Source organism: Accipiter gentilis, chromosome 3 (genome assembly GCF_929443795.1).
Source record: "Accipiter gentilis chromosome 3, bAccGen1.1, whole genome shotgun sequence".
NCBI lineage: Eukaryota > Metazoa > Chordata > Aves > Accipitriformes > Accipitridae > Astur > Astur gentilis.
The window spans coordinates 18,155,836-18,179,609 of record NC_064882.1 but is presented as its reverse complement, the minus strand read 5'-3'; the positions used below and the strand labels follow the sequence as shown (position 1 = coordinate 18,179,609).

Below are 23,774 nucleotides of genomic sequence, written 5' to 3'. Positions count from 1 at the left end.
GAGACTCCCTACTCTAGGCTTGTGGCCATGTTTAATACATGGTGGAGTAGCAAAACTGAAACATCAAAGCTAACCCAACCAGCTACCAACATCTTTCTGAGCTTTCCATATTACAGTTTTGTCGCAATATACAGGTAGTAAAAAAAAGGGTGACTCTGTACATTAAAAGCTTTGGTAAGTAATTATGTGATCTCAGTATTATCGCTTTTGACTGCAAGCTGCAATTTGTAAATTAAAATATTAGAAAATCCACAGAACACTACTACACATTCACTGTAAAGACGTAAAAGCAGCAAAAACTGTCTTAAAATCAAACACTGGGAATCAATATTTTGGAGATGCATTTTCCTGAGACAGCTGTCCTCATTATAGCACTAGATTTCTTTTGTACAATACTCCATCTTCAGTGACACGTACTCTGCTTGCTCTGTGCCTTTCCCATTCTACATCATGTCTTCAACAGATCCATGCTCACCTCATGCATGAGTACTTTCTTTAACCTTCCTGGAACCTGAAAAAGTGTTTCTTGAACATGACTCTGCTTGAAAGGTTCAGCTGAGTTCCTGCCCTTGTGTACAGCAGAGAAAGAAATGGCGAGAGGTGGACGCTTCAAAGTACAGAATTTTACAGTATAGGACAAAGTCAATCTGCAACATTTTCTCAGCTTGCAGCTCAGATCTTCCTAACACACAAAACTGACACGTGCTATCCTCTTTCTCTTTGCCCTCTCTTATGGGGACACTAAAACCATTTTTACCCTGCTCTCAACCATACTTTTTAGTTCCACTTGTTCACAACCCTGAAAAAATACATATTCCACAAATCTTAACACTCTCTATCCATAATTCTCACAGCCCTGTTTTCACTCAAAGTGAGGTTTCACAAAGTAAGGTTCAAAAAATATATAAGCAGACTTAAGTTTAATATTAAAGAAACTGACTAGGGTGAAAATATATTTTGTGAGGTTTCTTCCCCTCCAAACAGTTATCTTGCATCAACACACAATGCGCTAAGATGACAAACAGCACAGAAAGGCATTCACTAGCACATCACAATGGCTCTCCATCATTCCAGCACTGCAAAAGACTAATAAATCCAATATTACCAGCTAATAAAGTCTCGTATATATAAGGCATTTATGTCTCACTGGTCAAGGAACAGGAAAGCACAAGAAAACAGTCACGTCACTGAAAAACACAATCAGACCTATCACAAATATTCTCTTTGCAGTTTCAAACTCATCATGTACCTCTCCTTCCACCCTAATATGATTTTAGAAACAGCCACGAAATACCTTGGACTTTCAATTCAGTTGTAAGTAAAGTTCTTTATTTTCCCAGCTCTCCAGTTTCTTGCCATTAGAAAAGATCACCTCAAGTTATCAGAAACTAGGTCAAATATTACTCCTGACTACTGAGCTATCTAAACTATGCTGGTGTGAAAACAGTTTAACTGAATATTTAAAAAACAATTATAAAAAAAAAAGGAATTTTAGAATTGTGTGCAGCATGGTCCAAACAGGGAGTTTAAGAGGAAGACTCTTAGTGCTAACCAAAAGCCCCACACCCTGGAAAGGCAAGGCCTTCATGTTTTATTTGGATAATATTTACCTGCTTTCCTTTAATTACTTTCAACTATTCAGCTTAGAAAGGACTCTCACACACTTCCATTGTCTGTTGGATGAAATCAAGTAATAGTAAATGTCTTTCTGACATTAATCTGTAGTCATGGAAATGACATGTTTTAAGCTCAACATTATGACTCCTGTGTAAGATCGGAGAGGATATGACAATAGACTATGAAAAGAGAGCTTCTGTTTAAATACACACATGGAAGAAGCAGTCAGCAACTCTTTAAACTGCAGAGCCAGGGACAGATCAATCCAGTATTGCTTAACAGCTGCTAATTTTTGTAAGACCTTCAAAATGCATATATGCTTTTATACTAGGCAAGACTAATGCATTATAGACATAGGACTTGACCCATTCCTTAAATCCACCAAGTGAACGTTCTGACAGTGATCTAACTTTTAATAAGCTTCTTGATCAATGACAAAAAAGTTATTGGCCTTACAAAGGTAAAAGTGGCTGATGCTATTTAGTGAACTGTTCACACCTGGCATGATAAAGTAGATGAAGATTAGCTGCCTAATTTTGGAGGTACATGTTCCTATTTCATTGCTCATCCAAAACCTAAAAAATAAATATTTTAAGACCTTGTTTACAAGTAATAACGAGCTACTAACTATTAATGAACAATTAACGAGGCAACCATCCTTCATCAACCACAATGCCCTTGCTAGTCACAGACACACTACGGAAGCTTCCTCAATTCCACTAACGGGCTTTGATCTTGTCTCACACAACCTCCCTTCCAGTATTGGAGAAGAAACCAGTGTTTGCCCCCATTTCAGTTCTTGACACTCTTGCATTTGCTAATATGAAAACTATCTAATTAGGGGTTTGCTCTGTTCACCAGAAACAGGCTAAGGCAACCAGCTTATTTTCAGAGAGGTCAGTGGATGGTAACAACTTTTGTTCACAATAAACAGTCATACGCTGAACACTTCAGCTACATGCTTCTGTTCCTTTACCAGGCCTCCTCAGCCTCCTGCCCAGCCACGTCCTACCAACCCTCCAAACCTCTCTCAGTCTATCATGTCTTACTTCCTGTTTCTAACCAGACAGCAAACTGCACTGCTCAGCTGTTAGTATTACTTAATGTCAACCAAATATTGAAGTAGTAACAAAGTGCCACAAAACTACTCTAAATTTAACCCCTGACTTCTGGACAGGTCAGTATCTGAAAACCCGTAGAGTTCATGGGACTCAGAGCACTAGACCACAATACCTTCAACTTTTGTGCTTCTATTGCAAGCCTAGTCCTGCTGAGCAGCGAATACTAAAAAAAAAGTTTGCGCTGCTGCATTTTGTCTCCAGGTTGATATTTCAGCCTCTGAAACTGTACATCATAACTGACAACAGCTACACTTCAGCAGAGTAAGCCTGACAAAACCGACTGGAAGAAAGACACCCTCATCTGTTACATTACTGAGAAGTACTACACTAACTCACATTCACTTGCTGCTAGATTGTCAGGGATAGCAAACAAAACTCAGAGAACAAAACTCACAGTCACTCCCATGGTAAACACAGAGAAACACCACATATCAGTCACAACTTAACATGATTTTACATGTACCTACCCGACTCACAGATGCCTTTTCTTTCTTAAAAGTCCTCAGAGGTATACTAGCGGCCACACGTTAAATGGGAGTGGGTAACAGGTACATAAACAACCCTAAGTAATAGTCCAGCCGGTCATGTGCTGGCACATACCTGTTATACGCAGGAACACGGGCACCAGGCACCTTACTTCCTGACAGCTCATCACTATGGGCAAATACTTCACATTCCTCTCTCAGTCACAGCCCAAGCCAGCCTTGTTTCCTCTGCGCCTCGTTAGAGGTTTACGGCCGCTTGCGAGTCCCAGGCGGCTCCCAGCTGCCCGGCGGGGCTGAGGAGAGCCCCCTCGCCCTCCCACGGGGGAAGAGGGGGGAAGCAGTCCCAGCCCGGTGCTCCCCCCCGTCCACCTCCCCGACTCGCCCCAAGTTGCAGCCGCCGGCTCGGCGCCACCGGCCACCCCCGCCGCCGCCCCCAGGCCCGGCACGCAGCCGCCCCCGTCCCGCCGCCCGGGCCTCCGCCGCCCGCCCCGGCCGCGCAGGCCCCGGCGCGGCCCTTACACGGTGACATGGCCGGAGCCGCGCACCACCACCGGGTCGGGGGAATACTTGAGGAGCTGCTCCTCCAGCGCCCGCTCCTCGTCCTCCTCCTCCTCGTAGATCTCGTCGAAGTCCGCCATGGCCGGGCCCGGGCGGCCGCTCAGAGAGAGGAGCCGGGGCGACGCGACGGGGCCGGCCGCGGAAGCCGGCGGGAAGGGGCCGGCGGGGGCGCCCCGGTACCGGGCGGCCGCGGAGCCCCGGCGAGGCGGCGGCAGCAGCGGCGGCGGCGGCGGCTGAGGAGGCGGCAGCAGCGGCGGCGGCGGCTCCGGGCGAGGAAGCGCCCGTCACCCTCCGCGGGGGGAGGGGGCGAGGGGCGGGGCAGGAACAACAACAACAACATCCGGCCGCGGGGCCCGCCCCGCCCACCCGCCGCACGGGGCGGGGCGGGGCGCGGCGCGCGCGCCCGCTCGCTCGCCCGCCTGCCTGCCTCAGCGTGAGGCGGGAGGGGCGCGCGCGGGCGGCGGTTGGGCGGCAGTTGGGCGGCGGGGGCGAGCGTCGCCGGCCTCGGGCCCCGCCGTGACCCTGAGCGGAGCTTTGCGCGGGGTTTTGTTGGCCTGTTTGAGCCGCGCGTTTTCCTCCCCCTCGTTTCCGCTCTTTTTGGGGCATCCGTGACAACAAACAAGGGGCTTGGGGGCCTGCTGTTAGCTGAGGGGTTGGTGGCTGGGCCCTCTGGCTTGGTTCAGGGAGATGCGAGGGAAGCAGTCCCTGACCAAGGCCGGCCCGTTCAGATGAAGGCTGGTGCCAGACGTTCGCGTGTTCCTTGGTGCTGTCAGTGTCTGCGTCCGCCATCTCGCCAGTAGCCTTCCAGCCCTCCATGGAAAACGCCGCACCGAGACCGTTGTTTGCACAGAGTGCAGAGCAGGCAAACAATGAAATTGCAGAGGAAGGGCCCCTTTTAGGACTATATATATATATGAAAGCTAACCAGAAAACCCTAAAAATGAACAGGACTCTTGTTCCCTCTCTGCAGTTTTGGTATCTGTGATAACCAAAGCCTAAAGCAAAGGCTGGAAAATGCCAGTGCGAGCATAATGGCCTTAGCAACAGGTAGGCCATCGGCTGTTGTGACAACAGGGGAAGGCAGCGCTGACATGGGATTTAGCAGTAGCAGCGTGACATTTTAAAAAGGGAGAGCAGATCTTTTTTACTTGACAGAGTAGACTAGTGAATCATGTACTTGCAGCAGTATTGAATGTATAGATAAAGTCAGTTATGGGGTTCAGCCCCAAACAGTCAAGAAACTGGGGCTGAATCTGCTTTTCATGAGTGTGAAGAGAATTCTACATTCCCTTTTTCTTTCCTAGAGCTTTACTCCGTATATCTTAATTACAGTAGCCCATTTCTCAGGTCATTTTTCCCCTGAAAACTGCAGGGGGGTTTTCCTGTCTTGTTACAGTATATATACTGATCATCTTATTTTCTGGAAAACGATGTTGCCACTTAATCTCCATTGCTCAAGATCCTCATGGTGTATTTCTCAGTAATAAAGTATATACAAAGATGTGATGGTGCTTACTGCTCTAGGTAAAACCAGGGTAGAAGCAGTGTGGTTGTGACATGGTCCATGACACTGTCTTTGCTGTAAAGGAAAAAAGCATCTTTTACCATCACACTGGAAAAGCGTGACGGTATTTCTGTCATGAGCTATTTATAACAGGTTTCATTTCCCAAATAACAGAATTCTACAGAATAACACAGAATTCCCCCGAGTAGTAGTTTGCTTTCATACTAGTATGCTTACGCATATTTTTTTTTCACCTAGTTACTCTTCTTGCATATGTCTCACACATAGAAATCAGATTTAGCAGGACTGATGACTCATTGCTTCTGTCTAACAGTCCTGAAATTGCAAAAATGGACCAAATTTAATACTGGCAAAAGCAAGAGGAAACCCACTGGTTTCAGTGAAGCTGTGCCTCCTTGTGCTAGCTCACCCTACAGATTAATTTGGTAGCCTGTTTGTTTTCAGATGACTATTTCACAGTAGCAGCCACGTATTCGGAGTTAATGCTGTGCAGCACTATGCTGGAAGTCTTGGAAATGACGTTGAAGGGGTGGGCTTACCTACATCACACTTGAGCCCTTGTAGCAGTGCTGCAGGGGCCAGCTATCCTGTTTGAGGTCTGAGATCCCTGTGCTGCATGGCGTGACAAGCCTGGTTTGCTCGCTTGATGGGTTTGACATAAGGAGAAGGGAGGTGTCAGGACCCTGATTAGTTCATTGCATTAGGTGTACGTTACTTGCCTAACAAATACCTGTTCCATGGTCTGTGTTTCCAGCTGTTCAGGATGTGGTAGCCTTTAACAGATGAAGAACTGTGGCAGATGTTAAGTGGAAGAGATAAGTTTCTAGGTTGAGATCCCCGTGATGTTCAGCATGTGTTCTGTAGCACCTGGTGTGCTCAAAGCGCTGCAACTGACTGCAGTGGTGAGTGCAAGGTACTTCAGCCCATCAAATTTCTGGGACAGGCTCTAAAACCGAAGCACACACAGCCAGCAGCCACCTATGAAAAATTCAGTTTAAGTAACATTTTCATCATCTCACATGGGCACTGTTAGAATCTTGGTTTTCATGCAGAAATCAGCTGCCTTAATCTTGAGATTGCTGTCTCTCTCCGTCTCATTGGTGCCAACACCTTCAGTAGCAGTGTCAGCAGCACTGGACCACCCTTAGAGGCAGTAAGGAAGCTCTATGTTTTGTGCAGCTGGCATCCTACCACACACTGAAGAAGGTCTTGCCATCGGCCTCTCCTCTGTTTCGAGTATCATGCCAGTAGTCGCTCCTTCCCCTCTGCTGTCACCTCACTGTCATGCGCCAGATGCCCCACCAGCCACACACTCCCGAGTCCATGCCTTCACATCACACCACTTGCCTGTGACTGTTTTGGTGTGTACTCTGACCCAAAATGGTGGGACACCTCTCCTGTTTACAATGCATTGTCCTTTCTCTGGGAACAGTGAGAGTAATGCCCGGCTTGTACTGACTGTATTTTTAAGCCACTTACTCTCTTTATATCTAAATAAAAGAAGGCAGGCCTAAAGTCCAGCTTGAAGAGCACCGTGCTGTTGTTCAGGTAGGAGTGCCTTCCCCAGAGAGTTTGCTTGCTGCACCTAGCAGTTCAGTGGGGGAGAACTGATGCCACACACAACTCGGTGTGACCGAGGTACTCGCTGTCCTCAGAGTTGCTCTGTAAGGACCACGTACTGTAATCTAAAGGGGACTTTAAATCATTGTCACATTTCTTTTTCTGTAGCTCTTTATTCCGGTTCCCTCTCTTTTGCCGCCTACTTTATTTTCCTCTCCTTTATTGTTTGTCCCGCTCATTTTTCTGTGCATTTCTTTCCCAGTTCCCCCTTTATCATTGCTTCTTCCCTCTGCTTCCCTCTAACATCTTCTCTGTTGTCACTCACTTCATTCCTCCCACAGTCTTTGGCTTGTTTCTCCCTGTCTTTCCTTTGTTAATTAGTACATTTTTGGACTTCTGAAAGAAACTGTTTTCATGCAACAGGGCATCAAAGAACAAGCAGCAGGTGCGGGAGTAACCTTGTTCTTTGAACTCCTACTACCACTCGACAGCAAAGGAAAGCTGGCAGGAACAGCTTCTCTTTTTCTTTCCCTGATTAATTAAAAGAGGAGAGGTAGTAAAAAGGAAAACAAGAGTGGGTGGTGATAGCAAGGGAAGAGGGCAAGCAGGGGAGGATAGGGGTGTACAGAAGCAAGGGAGAGGAAGACAGAACTAATAGACTATAACATACATTCATTGTCACCACAGAGGGAGTTTAGCAAAGCTACGAGGACTGTAGCACACCTCCAAGGATACTCACTCACATCAGGCTGTGCTTTGCTTTTTCTACCTCAAGACCTCCTCTCACATCAGTCCCTTCCCTTGACAGAGAGCCTCTCATCTGTGGGTTGGTTTCGTTCCTCTGTCCTACTTAAATGTCCCACTGCTCTCGACAAGCCTGGCTAAAGTGCTACTGATAATGTAAACTTTCCTGCTGATGGCATCAGTCACCACCACCCCTTGAGTTTCAACAGAAGAGAACAAAACAAAACAAAACAAAGCAAAACAAAACCTAAAAATGAGATTTTAGTTACAGTATCGCAGAAATGTGGAAAGGCAAAGTCAGGAACAGGTAGGTAGCTACAAGTAACACAGCAGAACTTACTGTTAGAGCCACAGGATTGCGTTTGTTTCTCTGACCAAGTTTGTTGCCCTGTTTCTTGCTGACTGATTATTTTGCAAAATCTCTGTACAGCCACAGGTAAACTAACCAAGGTTTTCCTGTGTGAAAAGCAAAGGGAAGTCTTGACACCAAACCATTACAATGTAGAATTGAGTGAGCTCTTAGAGTGAAAAGATATGTTGAATAGCTCCAATTCACTTTATTTTTTATTAGCCTTTTTTCCTCCTGTCAAGCAATTTATTTTGTTTTCCTTTTGGTCCAGCTTCCTATATTGCATTTATATGAGGTTAATGAGGAGAGTTCAAAAGATACCTCTATATAGAAAATAGTATTTCTGAAAGAGTCTAAAAGTCATAAATAAAGTACGGAAGGCATAGATCTCATTTAAAGAGAAAACCAGATACTTCCTTTTCAGACTTGCCGTAACATATAACAAAATGAAGAATGGAGTCCTTGTAGTTTCAAGTCTGTTATAACTGTGAACGGGTGTAGTTGGATACTCCTGCTCTTTCAAGGACCACATGACAACACATTACTGAAGGCAGAATCTCCTAATCCAGAAAGAATTTGTGATATGCTTGACTTAAAGATCTGCTTGTGTTCCACATAACCTACAGGCAAGGTAAGCTCTTGGCTGTTGTTAGGCATGACATTGGGGTTTTTTTCTTGTAGGACTCACTGATATAGGAAATATGTATGGTCACTTGTTTCTTGCCTTCTCATCAATACGAGAATCTAATACAGCAGAATCCTTGCTGGTTTGGGGTTTTTTTTTCTATAATGACATCAATTAAACAGAAACACACAAAAAGTCTCTGTTTTTCATTTTAAGTGAGACAGATGTAGCACTGAAATCGATGGGGGTTTTCAATACTGCAAGTACAAAAGCATAAAGTCCGCTAAAACCAAACATAAACAAAGTCATATAAACATACAAATGGAACAGCAAGTTCTAGGTTTTCAAGACATTCTTAAAATGGCAAACGTACAGTATCAAACCTTTCTTCAGAAGATCAACTCTAAGAATGGTATCTGTTGGAAGTGCTGAAAAGCAGTGTCAGGGAATACTGTGGGCTGAATCCTCTGCGGTATCTGTTACAGATACAGATGCTGTTAGTTGGGTAAAGCTGTGGTCAACTTCTATCCTAAAAAAAAAAACACCAAAACAAACAAACAAACAAAAGCCAATGACAAATGTGGGGCTCTTCTAGCTGCTATTGGAGTGGACAATCATACCTCCCTGAACATTAGCAGAGATTTTAATTTAAGGTCTTTATTTTTCCTTGTTTCTTTGTTTTTCCATCCTTTGGTGCCTCATCTCGTACTTTATTTCAAAGACAGTTATTTTCCTCATAGTAAATATGACTGAATGACTAAGTTGTTTAGTCACCATCTTAAAGAAACAGCAAGTGACTACTAAACTACTGCAACTGAACTGCAAATCTCAAAGTCACTATAAAAAGAAGTAGCTTTTATATGAAGAAAGTGTTAAAATCAGATTTACTAATCTGTTAAGATAAAACGCCTTCATGTAACATATTTTAGAGAATTAGACAATGCCTCTCTCCATTTTTGCTTGAGAAAATAAAGTGCCAAAGTTTTTATCCTGCTTAAAGGCAAATACCCTCTGCTATGCCACCCACATGTACCCAATCTGTTGGAAAACTAGAACTATGTATTCCTTTAGGATTGAGAACATAATTCTTTGCCTGTCAGATTATTCTGACAAATTACATTATAATTACTTCCTCATTAATTACTGTGACAAATGTTGATCTAAAGAGAACAGGGAAGGATGTCTTTCATTTAAAATCATCAAAACATGAACAATTGAGATTTCCTCTGAACACTTTAACATTCATTAATATTTGGGCATGCCAACAAGTTCATTCCTCTTGCATAAAAGCAAAGAGAGATTTCTAGCACCTGTCTCTTTCAGATATGACAATTGTATTTCCTTTTGAGTATCATTAAAATAACATCTTTTCTGCTTCCAAGTAGATATTTTTCTCTCTGATAGTATGAGGCATGAGCCACAAAGCATTAAAAAAATAGATGCTCTTGTTCTAAGAAGTTGTTTAAAGTGTGACAAAAGCACTTATAGTGGAATATATTACATTCCTATAGCATGAGGTCCTCAGGGAAGGTAAAGAAGAAATAACAGTTCCAACTTCTGCAGTAAAACATGAGAGATGGAAATAAGCTGCAACCTGAAAAGAAACATACTTTCCTTTTAAAGCAAGAGAGATATTGGAAAGGAATTGCTTCTCTTCAGGATCCAGTTCCTTCTCTGAGTTCATTTTTGGCTGCTAGCAGTCTCACCCCAAGTGTCAGACCTCATGTAGCAGAGTGAAAATCTGTGCTTTATCCCATCACCATATGAATGCTACAGTTTCTTGATGCATGTGTGAAGAAGCAGCGGAGGAAAGAATTGCACACATGATTCAAAGGCACTTTGTGATCAGATTTGCAATTCTCATTGCAGCTTGGTTAAGACATTGGAATAGGGTTGTTTTCGCTCCTTGAAGAGACTAGAGTAACAATCCTAACCTGTAGCAGAGCATGAAATCGGTGTGAAGTTTGGGTAACTGATCTGTTTGTATGCAATGGAAAACTTTTACCAGAATGTCCTTGCAAGCAGGAGAATAACCTGCATAAACTCTTACTCACAAAGCAATGGGGAAGCTGCATTAGGCTTCCTTTGCCCAAGGAGTTATTAAAGTGCAATCAGATTCAGCAGACTGCAATTCTGCAAGATCTCACATGAAGCACCATTATTTACTGTAAGATGCTGAAAGATAGGAGACTTTGGGTAAAATTGAGCTCCACAACTATCTTGCTCTGGGATCTTGGACAAAATTGATTGTTTGAATCTGTACACCTTTCCCATAGTGGGTGAATTACAGGCAGGACCCTCATTTATCAGGAAGCAAAACCAGGGTTTTTCCCACTGGGTGATACCTTATCATACAAGTGTTGTTTCTATGTGTGCATCTAGGAAGTGTGATCATGGCTTTTATTTTTATTTCTTTGGTACCCTTGAAAGACCTTTTGTAGCTCTGGAGAATGAGCTGACCTCTTTTGTTCCCCTAGCCTGAAAAAGGTCATATTTTGTTTAACTAACCTTTGAAAACACCAGGCCAAATTCTACTCCCACTGCACCATGCAGAATAGCTGCACAGTAACTCTGTCTTACAGCTCTATAACTGAGAGTAGTATTTTACCAAAACCTTTCCATCTTTTGACTTGTAACTAGTCTGTCTCAGAATGTCTGAGAGTGCAGACATTCATACCTCTTATACGCTGTAGTGTTAACTGTATTCTATGTATAGGTATTTTAATAGGAGTATTAGTCCTTTGGCTCAGCTGCAGTATAACCGAGAGAACCCGGACTGCTGAAGTGGAGATACTTGAGTCTGAGCTGATCTTCAAGCATTGGACTCTTCTTTGGCTGATGCTTTTTCATCTGGTCAATGTATAATAGTAATTATATTTTGTTTGCACTTTAAAATTGTGACTTACACCTTTCTGGTTACATCTTGTGGTGGTTTGGGTTCCAATACTTCTTCCTTCTTCAGAAGCTTCATACTGTATTTTTTTTTCCATGTTAATGTCTTTCCTTCATTTCTCTCAGAAGTTTTTTTTTATTATTTCCAGGCTAAATTTCTACATGGCAAGAGTATATCCACCTGTTTGTGTAGTGATACTCTCCTTTAGATGGAATAGCTCTTCTGTCTTGTGGATATTTACCTCACTGGTATAAGCAACAGTCAGGTCTCCTCTCTTTGAGTCTTCTCATGAGTGTCCATGTTCCTCTAACACTATACTACTAAAGCTGTTCTCTGGACCTGCTCTGATTTAGTCTTTTCTGAGATGGACACAGAAGACTGTCTGCTATCCCAGACAAGGTTTCTCCATGCACAGTGGTTTTAGAATTTCCATCTCCTTAGTGGAGTGGCCTTGCCTGTTATGCTCTGTGATACCTGTTGCCTGACCATGCTACAGTGATGCTTCGCAAACGTGGATTAATGTGCCCAGGTGCCTCAGTCACAATGTCATGTTCAGCCGTGCTTATATTGGCTTTCTCATTGCACTTCTATTACTCCTCTTCTCAGAGAATCCACTTCTTCCAGTATGGCACTCCAGTCTCCACAGATACTGACTTCACTTCTTTCCTTATAGCAGCCTTCCAGTACCTAAAGAAGGCCTACAAGAAATCTGGAGAGGGACTTTTTACAAGGGCATGTAGTGATAGGACAAGGGGTAATGGCTTTAAACTGAAAGAGGGTAGATTTAGATTAGATGTATGTAAGGAAGAAGTTCTTCACTGCGAGGGTGGTGAGGCACTGGAACAGGTTGCCCAGAGAATTTGTGGATGCCCCATCCCTGGAAGTGTTCAAGGCCAGGTTGGGTGGGGCTTTGAGCGACCTGGTCTAGTGGAAGGTGTCCCTGCCCATGGCAGGGGGGGTTGGAACTAGATGATCTTTAAGGTCACTTCCAACCCAAACCATTCTCTGGTTCTATGACTCTGATTCCTACGAATAGTGAAGTTCTACTGGCTGTGCCAAGAAAACAAATTAAACTAAGTAATTCAACTGCTTCTGAGACTTACCCTTGAGGAACTCCATCACTAACTGTATTCCCTTCTGCTTCCTGAATCTGCAGGAGTAGTATCATCTCTCCATTAGGTAGTTCCTTCATCACTCTAGAGTTCTTGAACTATCCCACATTCATACATTCATTACAGGAAAAAGAAAAGAAATTATAACCATTTTATTTGTTTAGGCTGGATGAAGTGAACTCAAAATTCATACCATTTGCAGGCTGTGAAACAGGTAGCTCTTGTAATGTGATGACATGTTTGACGACCTCTTCATTTTTCTCACAAGCGGCATTTAATGTCCATACTCGTTAATCTGGCTAAAAAAAAGCAACATTTCCTCTGGTAGCAAATTCAAAAGACTGCTTTTTGGTCACTGTCAAGCAGAATGCTTCAACCTAAGCATGACCTCCAAGGATCAAAATGCATAAGAAATAGGATGTTTAGTATTACACAGAATCTCATGTTCTTTGCTGGATTGGGATTGCCTATGTGACTGCAAAGTGTGACTCTCGTATTGATTTGTGATACATCAATATAAAAACGGAACTGGTCATGGCTGGCATGTTCCAGAGTCCACAGCAGCATTTTGAATCCTTGTTCTGACTCACATGAGCTGGGCGTTTCAGATCCATCTCCCACCATAAACATCCACCGAGGCTGTTGCAGGGGTTTAGCTTTATTCCCTTTAAAGATACACCACCACAGCTTTCCCTTATGCACGTCATCTGTAGCAGCTAACAATTTTGGCTGCTAGAGCTCTAAACAAAGGTCATTAATGAAACCAGGGCCCAGACTGCCTAGAGTGTCTGGCCCACTGTTGCCCCATATCTGAAGAGTGCTAGGGACATGGCAAAGCCAGGCTCAGGGAAATACCAGGCAAGACTGCAGGTAACAATAATCTCACTGGGCATTTCCTCCTTCGGCTCCTCCACACGATCTCTTGTAGGAGGTCAGTGGAGAAACGCTGCTGTAGCCTGCACTATGGTGAGAAGGCAGAAAAAAGAAGCTGCCTCTGCATCCAGACACTGAAGGGAACCCATCAAGGAGCTAGCACGCTTTTTAAGAGGGTTGAAGAAGGAGAGAATTAAGGCTTACACCCACATATTTAAGTGCAGACCTGATTCACTTAGGAAGAACCTTGCAAAGCAAATAATGAAAGTTCCCACTCCAAATAAAAACCGATAGCAGAATAAGGCCTGCCGGTTGGTCATTGCATTAAAGACAGTTATCACGGTAGACCTGCAGGTGAAGGTAGAAGAAACAGTCAGACCCTGAAGGGAGAGGGCAGGCTGAAGGCTGCTGCTGGGGCTTTTTTGAAGCACTCAAATGCGAGTGATCAGAGCCGCCCTGAAGGACTCGCGTAGAAATTCGCTTCTAAATCGGGGGGGAAAAAACTTCCTGAGAAGCACCAACAACGCGAAGCGGGCGCAGCATCCCGTGTCCTAGGGGGTGAAGGAGGGAGCCGGTTTCTCCCCAGCGAGAAGCGGCCGCTCACGCTCCGGCAGGACCCGGGGTTGCCGCGCCGGAGCTCCGCGCCCCGCCGCCCGCCAGCACCCCCGCTCCCCCGCTGGCAGACGCGGCGGGGTGCGGGAGGGCCCCTGGGCAAGAGGGGCTCGGCGGTCCTGGGGAAGGGGAGCCAGGGGGCTGTCCTTCCTCTGTGCGGGGGGGGACTCCGCAGGTCTCTCAGCCACCCCCCCCATTTCCTCGGAAACCGCCCGATTTCTTGGGGGGAGGGGGGGGGGTGTGCCCTGCCAAGTCGAGGTGGGGTAATTCATGAGCGGGGGTGGGGGCAAAGGAAATCTCCCACGGAAGGGCAGGGCACCGGGGAGCTGCATCTGCGGGGAAGGGGGAGAAGCAGGCTCTCCCCTCCTCAGCCCGCCGACCCGCGGGTGAGCCCGCTAGCCGCTGCCGGCGCCGAGAGGGCAACGCGGGTGCCCGGAGATGGGCAGAGCTGGAGGGGTGGCGGGGTCTCGGCCTCGGCTCTGCCCTGTCCCCCCCGGGCAGCGAGGAGCTGGGCAGGCGGCACCGTGCGCTCCCATCCCCGGCGTGGCCGTCGCCGGTCCTCGCCTTTAATGAGATTCTTTGAAATCCGAAAAAAGGGAGTTTTAATGTTACATCCTTATCTTCGGAGGAGCGCGGTTTTCTTGCCGCGGCGACGTCGCTTGTTAAACAATCAGCGGCTGAGCCCCTGAAAAGAGAGGCATTGCACCCTTCTTGCTGAATGCACTTCTTAGTGCATATAACGCCAGGGCCTTTTGATGTCTCACAATGCGTGTTACGCCCAAAGATTGTCTCTTTGGACAGATCTACAACGCTTGGCTTCATGTTTGGAAGTTAAATGGACAGCGAGGTTGTTGAAACTCCCACGCTTTAAGCTAGCGCAGACACTCGGTACATTGGCCCGTTACTTTCCATGAGTGAAAGAGGCAGGGGTGGAGGGAAGGGGCTGCTGGTTTAATCCGTGCTCTGAGGCAAAGGGGGGGGCAGGGGGGGGGGAAGCAACCCAGCCCAAAGTTTTCCTCGCTTTTCTTTTCTCCACTTTATTCTTTGGCAGCCTTAAAATAAGAGCTATGTGCAAAGCGTGCGCCCTGCGTAGGTAGCTTGTGTCTCGAAGTCGCTGGCAATGTTGCTGCTCCATGAAATCAAAATTTATGATTATTCAAATGTTGGGGACTGTGAAAAGAGAGGAAGAAAGAGAGAAAATTAATATTGCAGCTGTTCTTCTGATTAATGAGAGATAATTGCTCATGAAAAGTCACCCCTGTGGCATTTTGTTGTCTCCTGGATCTTTGTTCTTTTCCACTATTATTGAGGACTTTCTTGAAGACTAAGCGGTTCTTTTCAATTTTTGGTATTCAGAAAGTGTTGCTTGGTTACAGATAATGGAGAAATCTCGGGCTATATTGGGTAAGATGTGCCACAGACAGCAATATCACAATGCCACTTTCAGAAAAGGATGGATACAAGTTAACGATGCGCTTTCAATAAAACATTAATAGACTTGTTCACGCTTTTATAATGACCTCCTTAATGGGAGCTGGGGGCAAGTCCTGTCTTTTGCTTGCGTTCGCTTCACAAAACCCGGCTTCGAGATCGCCGATCGCTTTGGAAACTAATAGGAAATCAATGTTAGATTAGCGAATAAATGCGATTATAACGCAGGAGCCCGCGGCCCCTCGCTTACCCACGCACGGCTTTATTTTGAGCGGGGCTTTCCCGCCCGGGAACTGACCCAGCCCGGGGCGCATCCTGCCCAGGGCCACCGCATGTCACCCCGGCGAGATGTTTGCGACCGCGGCTGCTCTGCAGAGGTTGTTTGGGGTGGGTTTGGGGGGGTTGTTGGATTTGGGGTTTTTTTTGCTGGTCGAAACGTGTCCCCGGGCTGCGGCGCTTTCCACGGAGGCAGCTCCTCCCGTGAACCCGGCGGAGATGCGCGCCTGAAAGCCGGCGCTTTCTCCGGGCGGGCAGGGCTTTTTCTTCTGCCGGGAGCTGCGGGGGTTGGGGGAGGGAAGGGAAGGGAAAGAGTTGCTTTTGTCATTTAAGCCGTGAATCTCTTCTACATAAAGGTGTTAGAGACATCTGGAAGAAAAGAGGGACCAGCACCCAGTCCTGCGCTCGGCGGACCAGGGGAGCGGCTCTGATGTTCTTTTTGAACTGCTCCACTTTCAAAAGGGGGCAATTTCGTTACATTCTCATTTGTTACACTGTCTTGAACTAAAGGCAGACAAAGCTATACTCTGTCACCCCGAGCAGAATGAAGGGAATCAAAGGATTTTCCCTTAAAAGGACTAATTTTCTCCTTGAATTATGAAAGTAATGGCTAGGTAACAGCCTGTGCTCTGTACCCAACTGCTTAATACCTTCTAAATCCTTCCACGTGGCTCTCCCAGTCGTAGCAATTAGAGCTCATTATAGGCTCATAAGAGCTCTCATTTCGGGGATTACTTAATGGACAATGAAATTTTATCGGACAGAATTATTGAAAAATAAAATTGTAACGAGGCCGATGTGATGTGGGCGCACGCCTTGCATCATTCCGCCTGGTTTGGGATATCTTTGCTTTCAAATGACTTCTTTTCTTGCTCTGCCTTTCAGGGGTGGGTTTTTCTTTGTGGGTTCTCCGCCCCCCCCCTTCTCTTTTATCACTGCACTTGGTTTGTTATAACAATTACAAATTGCAATTTTGATCCGACTCTTGCTCTGTCTGCTTTCCCTTACGACAGCCCCCTCCCCAGATCGACCCTATCACTGCAGACAGTTTTTTCCGCTGAGATCGATGGTGCGGTTTTTATTATTCTTTTCCAGAATAGCCTCTTGTAGGGGGACAAAAAAAAAAAAAAAAAAAAAAAAAGAAAAGAAAAGAAAAAAAGAAAACGCAGAGATTAATTCAAATCTCCGCCAGATGAACTGTGTTTTAAACGGGAAGAGGCGGGCAAAATCCCATGCCTGTGCACTGTGACGGTGATTAAAATCTCACCGGCCCCGCCGGAGCCCAGGAGCCAGAGCCCCCGGGCGGGGCACCCGTCGCATCCCGGGGGCCGCGGTCCCCAGCGCCCCGGCGGCCGGAGGCCTCGGCGGCGGCGCGGGCAGCGCTCCCGGGCCCCGCCGCTGCCCGGGGCTCCGGGGCCTGGCGGCTCCGGGCCTCGGCTGAGCCCGCGGCAGCAGTTTGGGGAAAAGTAGGTGAGGTCGGAGCCGACCCGCCTAAACCCCGCGAGTCCCTAATTGTTGTCACAAGACGCGGGATTAGCGCATTGCTGGAATAGCTGTCTGTTTACACTCCGGAGCCCCACCGGCCGGTAAACACTTTCTAATTGAATTCTAATCACATTCAAATAGCTCCATAACCAGCCTCAGCTGCAATTCATAAAACTTTAATTGCCATCCATAAATCCTCAGATCGCCGAGTGCGGGGTGTCCCTAAAAACATTGTTGCACCGTGCCTGTTCAGGGCCGTCGGGGAGGTGGTGGCGGCGGGGGGGGAGAAGGCGAGCAGGGCTGGGGGGAGGAAGGCGAGGAAGGCGAGCAGGGCTAGGGTCGAGCTGGCCCCTGCTCGGGGGCGGGGGGCGCACGGCGGCACTGCCCGCGTCAGGTTGGGGACGGGGACGGGACAGCAAGGCGAGACCTGGCCCCTCTCTTGACAAGGCTACTGTTGTACCGCTGAGCCTCGCTGGTCCCAGGGCCGAGGAAAAATGCCGCCTCCATCAGAAGGCGGGCAGCAATTTGATTTTGCTGGGTTTTAACAGCAGGAGAGTGGGTGGGTGCGCGGGAGGGCTGATAGGATGTCGGCGTCCCGGTCCGGCCCTTGTGCACGATAACCGCCTCTGAACACGTTACGGCTATTGATTCACTCCCCAGCTTCTGCTCAGCCTCTGGTAATCAGGCGTAGTCTGCGTTTTCTGCTTTAGAGCACAATTGTCGCTTTCCTTTCCCCAGTCAAGTGGGATGGGATCTGTAGTCGGTTTTAAACGCCGCTTCGCATCTGCCAAACAAGAACGCGATCGCCCTTCTATTAACGATAAGTCTCTTCTTAAACTCCCATAAAACAGGTCATTGGAAAATCGTGTAATATGCTGCGAATACCTTGGCTTTTTAATGCAATCTGAAATGCTCCGGAGCCACCGACCGTATTTAGCTGTTTATCCAATTTTACTTTGAATGATTGCTTCAGCAAACTTGGTGGAGATCAAAGAATCCCCCCCTGACATGTTCGCCTTTCATTAGCGCTGCGCGCTGCAGTCCTGAAGCGGTCGGGGAAGTTCACTTGGAAGTTTTCCGTTTTGATACCGTTTGGCTGAGAAGCGTCCAGATATTCGAAAGCTTTGTCCGTTGGAGTAATTGCCGATTTGGCAAGATTCGCTCGGGGTGAAAAGGGCGAGGAAAAATAAAACCCCCCAAAACCCCCAACAACCCACCCGACATGCATGTATACGCACAGACACACGCACACGCGCGATCCCTAACTTTATATCTGTGTCTGTATCCCTGACCCCGGCTCCTCTGGTGCGGAAAGGGCCTCCTGAAGGAGTCCTGCCTGCAGCGAGTGGACCGGACTGGACCGGAGCGGGGAAAGGTGTTGGTCCCGCGCCTCCGTGGGAGTCACGGCCCCCTGGATGATACTTTACCCGGGGGGGTGCTGGAGGGGGTCGGCGTTGACCCGCTCGTTTCAGCGCATCACCTGCTCCCCTCTCTCTCTCTCTCTCCGTCCCTCCCTGCGGGGGAAAGGAGCGTGCTCCTCGGGGAAAACCCCTGAGCAGAAACTCCCTCCGAGGGATTTTAACCGCCCCCCCCGGGGGGCTGTGTTGACAGGGGGGTGTGCCTGCGAGCGCGACGGGGCCGCGGGGCAGCCGCCCCCTCCCCGGCTTCCCCGCTCCTATAATTTATCCGGGGCGGAGGCGGAGGACTGAAGTCACCGGGAGCGAGCGCGCACACTTTGGGCCCCCCCGCCCCCCGGCAGCCTCTCCTGCCGGCCTGGGAAGCCGGGGAGATTTAGATCTGCGAGGCTTTCAGCCATCACGTGTTTAAATAGTTGATATAAAACCCCGGCGCAGGGGATCCAGGCGGGGGGACTTTAAGACCAGCCCTCTCCAGGGACCCTTTTGTTCAGCTCTCACACATAAGCACCTTCTCGCCTCGCCAGGACTTCAGTGGCAACTTGGCCGAGCAGGAAACCCCCGACTTCGGGAGAGCCGCCCCCGGCTTCGGCAGCCCTCCGCAATGTCCCGCTCATTCTATGTCGACTCCTTAATCATCAAAGACTCCTCGAGGCCGGCTCCGTCCCTGCCTGAGCATCACCACGGCCAGGACTTCTTCATCCCTCTCAGCATGCCTTCCCCCCTCGTCATGTCGGTGTCGGGCCCGGGCTGCCCGTCCCGCAAGAGCGGCGCTTTCTGCGTCTGCCCGCTCTGTGTCACCTCGCACCTGCACTCCTCCCGCGGCGGCGGCGGCGGCGGCGGCGGCGGCGGGGCCATCCCCCTGCTCAAGAGCCAGTTCCCCGCCGCCGCCGCCGCCGCCGGCGAGGCCCAGTGCTGCCCGCGGGCCGGCCACGCTCACCACCCGCCGCAGCACCCGCCGCCCGCCGCCTCGGTGCCCGCCGCAGCCGCCGCCGCCGCCCTGGGGCACCCGGCGCATCACCCACCTGCCTGCGCCGCCACCACCTACAGCGTCAGCGACCCCCGGAGGTTTCACTGCCTCGGCATGGGTAGGAGACCTGCGGCCGCCGGGGAGGGGAGGGCGGCGGGAGAAGGGGTCCCCCCCGTTCCCCCCCTCCCCGAGGGGGAGCGGCTGCCCCGGGGCGGAAAGCTGCGGCAGAATGTCTTTTCTCTCTCTCTTGCCCCCCCCCCCCCCCCTCTTCCCCCCGTCCCGCTGAAGTTCGTGCTTCTCTCCCGTCCAGGAGGCTCCGATTCCAGCCAAATTCAAAACGGGAAAAGGATGAGGACAGCCTTCACCAGCACGCAGCTCTTGGAGCTGGAGAGGGAATTCTCCTCCAACATGTACCTGTCCCGGCTGCGGAGGATCGAGATAGCCACCTACCTGAACCTGTCCGAGAAGCAAGTGAAAATCTGGTTCCAAAACAGGAGGGTGAAGCACAAGAAAGAAGGCAAGGGCACCCAGCGAAACTCGCACGGGGGCTGCAAGTGCAGCACCAGCCAGGGGCATTATCCCCGGTCGGAGGACGAAGAGTCTCTATCCCCCTCATCGGCTACCGAGGATAAAGAAATCTCCCCGTTATGAGCCCGGCCCGGAGCTCCGCTCCCGCCGCCGGGTGCCAGCCCGGAGCGGGGCGGCGGCAGGGCGGCTCACCTGGCACCGCTGCCCCGGGGACAGCAGCCCGCCGACCTGGAGCGGGCTGGCTCTCGCCGGCCGGCAGGTTCATTTCCATCCCTTCGCAGTCAGAGGGAGAGAGAGAGAAATATATTTTTGGAATGTAAATGGTTTAGGCGTGAGAGTTAAGCTAAAACGTTATTTATGTAACCCCAGGAGCGGGCACCTGCTCTTCCTAGCGTGTAACACGGGACTGGACTCGCACGGCCCAGGGTGCCTGGGGGGACCCGGGCAATTTAAAGGAGAAAGCCCCCAACCTTATCTGGAACCGAAAGGCGGCGAGCCAGTTAAAAAACTGAAAAGCAAGCAAAAACCTGTAGGGCTGAGAACCTCCTAGACGGACTTCTTAACAAAAATAAGAAAAGAAATAAAGATCGGTCGTTTGCGTTCGGGACGGCGGTTTGTTTGTGAATAGTTTTCTATAAAAATTATATTTATATTTATTTAAATAAATGGGATCAGACGAGAATTTAATTTTTCTTTTCTTCTCCTCCCCGCCCCCCCAGGTGCCAGCCTAGTCCGAGGAGCGAAGGTGGGCTGGCTGGGGCAGGGTGCGTTTCTTCGCAGTCCTTTGTACGGTGAAAGCATTGGTGTATATGTGTCAGACCTCCGTAAAGACTAGAAATAAATGCCATCGGCTACTAACCCGAATACGTTTTCTGTTCCCCTGTGACTCGGGCCGGCTGGAGGGGGGCGGAGGAAGGTGGGGGGACCCCGCTCCGGCCGAGCGGAATGCAAATGAATGCCGCTTTTCTGAGCCGAGCAGCTTTGTGTTCCTTTCCAGCCGGAGCCAGCGCACGCCCTCCCCGCGGCTGACAGCTTTCTCCCGTCTGCTCGCCCGGCGGCACCGCACCGGGGACACCCGGCTGCCGCTGGCCCGCGGCCGCCGTTCCCGGCAGCGGGGCCGGGGCGAGGGGCTGCTCCCCGGGGCGACGCCGCCCGGCCCGGCTGCCCCGGCCGGCACCACCCGGCTCTTGCCCCACCCAGGGGGGCTACCTGAGCACATCAGCCCTTCGCCAGGCTGAAACTCGGCTTATGTTATCCCGGGACGATGTTAATCAGAAACAGAGAATTTTTAATCCCCCCCCCGCCCCAAGGCGCCCGGGACAGTATCCAGTCTTCTCGGTGTTGGTTTCATTCAGGTGCCTTGGCCAGGCTCGGGGAGCAGATCTGAGAGCAAACCTGCTCGTGGGCTCAGGCTGAGATGTGGGTGAAGTGGTCTGCAGCCTGTGCCGGGCAGAGCCCGGCCGCGGGCCCCATCCTGCCCCTGCCTTGGGCGGCCCGTCCTCAGCTCCTTGCAGGGGACCGGTGCAGAGTGGGATGGAGCTGGAGCTGGTCAGTCCCAAATGAGCCTCTTCATAACTTTTTTCCTAGTTCCTGCAGTCCTGGCAGACGGCATATGAGCAGATCGGAAGTGCCTTTTGCACCCTATGTTACTCCCCACTCGCGGCTTTTCCTCGGGTGGGTTTCCCACTAACCCAACGGGCTACACTTTTGACTTCAGGCTCCGAAACTATTGCAAGAACTTTTCGGTAAATAATTCCCTGAACAATCCTCACATTTCTCGTGTTTGATCCCTAGCCTTGGAGCTTCGACTCAGAGATATGTCTCCGATTTCACTTGCCTGCTCTGCTTCTAATCAGAAAACAAGTAATAAGCCTGCTTGGGGTTTCTGTTGCAGCGTGAATAACCCAAGCACCCTGGATGCTGGAGAGAGATGCAGCCCCAGCACAGGGACACTCTCACTGCTTGCTTGCCTTGGAGGAGAGGTCAGGTGCGTGGGCAGGTCTGGGGTAGGATGGAGAGGGCCTGGTGTGGGCACTGCCCCACAGCCTGCACCAGCTCCAGGGCTGAACAGGAGGGGAAAGGAAAAGCAGGATCCAAGTTCCTAGCCTGGGCTTGGAAAACCAATACAAAACCTCACTCTTCCATATCACAACCATTTCACTGCCTCAGCTGAGGGCCTGTACGGAGGCCAGCAGCCTACATCCCAGCTGAGCGAGTGGGGATGTTGTTTACCCAAGTGGCCGTCCCCTCACTTGCCAGGCTGGGGAGACCAGAGGGCCAAAGCCTTGTGGGCCTTGTGACTTCCTTCCAGAGGGCCTGCCTGAGGGGGCTGCCTCCCCTTACCCTAAAATCTGCTGAAGTGGGCTCAGGAAACCGTCGTTCCTCTGCTTCAGTTCACCTGTGTCTAGCTTGCTGCTATAATCCCACCGGGTCTTTTCCAACCTAGAAGCTCTGGGAGGAGGCGTTAACACCACAGAAAGTCCTGCCCACCCTCTCGGCAGTGTCATCCCCCTCCTGTAAAAGGGGAGAGCCGACAGGCCTGCCGCAGCCTGGGAAGGCAAAGCTTTGCTGGGGGAAAAAAAGCATCACGCTCTTTGAAATTTAAGACTGCGTGATACTGCAAAACTCAAAGCTGTTTTAAAATTGCGAAGATATTTCTTGGTAGAGTGTTTCTCTTCTCAGCGTAACTCTGGAAACATGCATCTCAGTGAATAAATGGGTATTTCCCTCTGCTTCTAGAAGATACACGAGAAGGGATCTCTTCATTGCAGTATTTAACAATTTCTTAAAAATAAAAGGAAAATGAAATTAGTTGCTATCTCTTGTAGTAATCAATGTTTGCATGTGTCTTTCAAGGCTTGAAAGGAAATAGTGCCATATTATTATTGCATACAAGCTATACCGTTCAAACTGTTGCTGTCATCGCCAGATTTCTTTTTATTTCAAAGTAAATGTTGTACATTAAAAATTTTGCAAAAGAGGAATGATGCAACGGTTTGCCCCGACACATCTCAGAAGGCTGGTACAACCAGCTCAACCTGAATCTAGCACTGGGAGTCCAAGCCAGTGTGACAGGAGCACTGCTGGAAGTTGTACATACCCTAACTTGCAGTAAATGTACTGCAGGGTTTTGGAGTCCAGCATTCAACAGTTAGAAATTTAGGCAAATTGACATTATAATATGTTGGGGGGGGGGTTCCTCTTTTTTTCTTCTTCTTCTTCTTCTTCTTCTTCTTCTTCTTCTTTCTATTGTTTTTTTCTCCCACAAATTATGAAGTGCAGGGTTTTTCCCCCGCTCACTCTGTGCCCAAGACAGGCAGTGTTCAGCTCCCTATTTAATATTCCTCTTACCATTAGTTTCCTAGGGAAATAAGTATTATGCAGTCGCCCTGCTTATCCGTGGCTCATTCCCTCATAACTCTTAAACCCTGGAGTCAATACCAACCAGCGGGCTGACATGATAGCTCTGCGAGGGTCTTCAAGATGTTGAGTTCTGCAGAGCTCAGCAGCAGGCTGGGGTGGGGTGGAAAGACCTCAGCTGCCACCATCCAGCCTGGCAGGAATCGGGGCAACCCATAACTGGGGGGCAGCGGGA

At 49.0% G+C, this 23,774-nt stretch overlaps 2 protein-coding genes across 2 annotated transcripts in view; one reads left to right on the top strand and one right to left on the bottom strand.

The window, feature by feature from the left end:
• The window catches only part of CHIC2 (cysteine rich hydrophobic domain 2), a 32,530-nt gene extending 28,531 nt beyond the window's left edge, over positions 1–3,999 (bottom strand). The window contains exon 1 of the mRNA XM_049831920.1: positions 3,743–3,999. Coding sequence (XP_049687877.1) covers positions 3,743–3,861 — 119 coding nt within the window. The 5' untranslated portion in view covers positions 3,862–3,999. The remainder of the gene's footprint in view (positions 1–3,742) is intronic.
• A 15,261-nt stretch (positions 4,000–19,260) lies between these two features.
• On the top strand, positions 19,261–20,555 carry GSX2 (GS homeobox 2). Its single transcript, XM_049831866.1, has 2 exons — positions 19,261–19,769; positions 19,962–20,555. Exons 1-2 carry the CDS (start codon positions 19,286–19,288, stop codon positions 20,300–20,302), a joined length of 825 nt encoding a protein of 274 aa, XP_049687823.1. The 5' UTR covers positions 19,261–19,285; the 3' UTR covers positions 20,303–20,555.
• Positions 20,556–23,774: the final 3,219 nt, after the last annotated feature.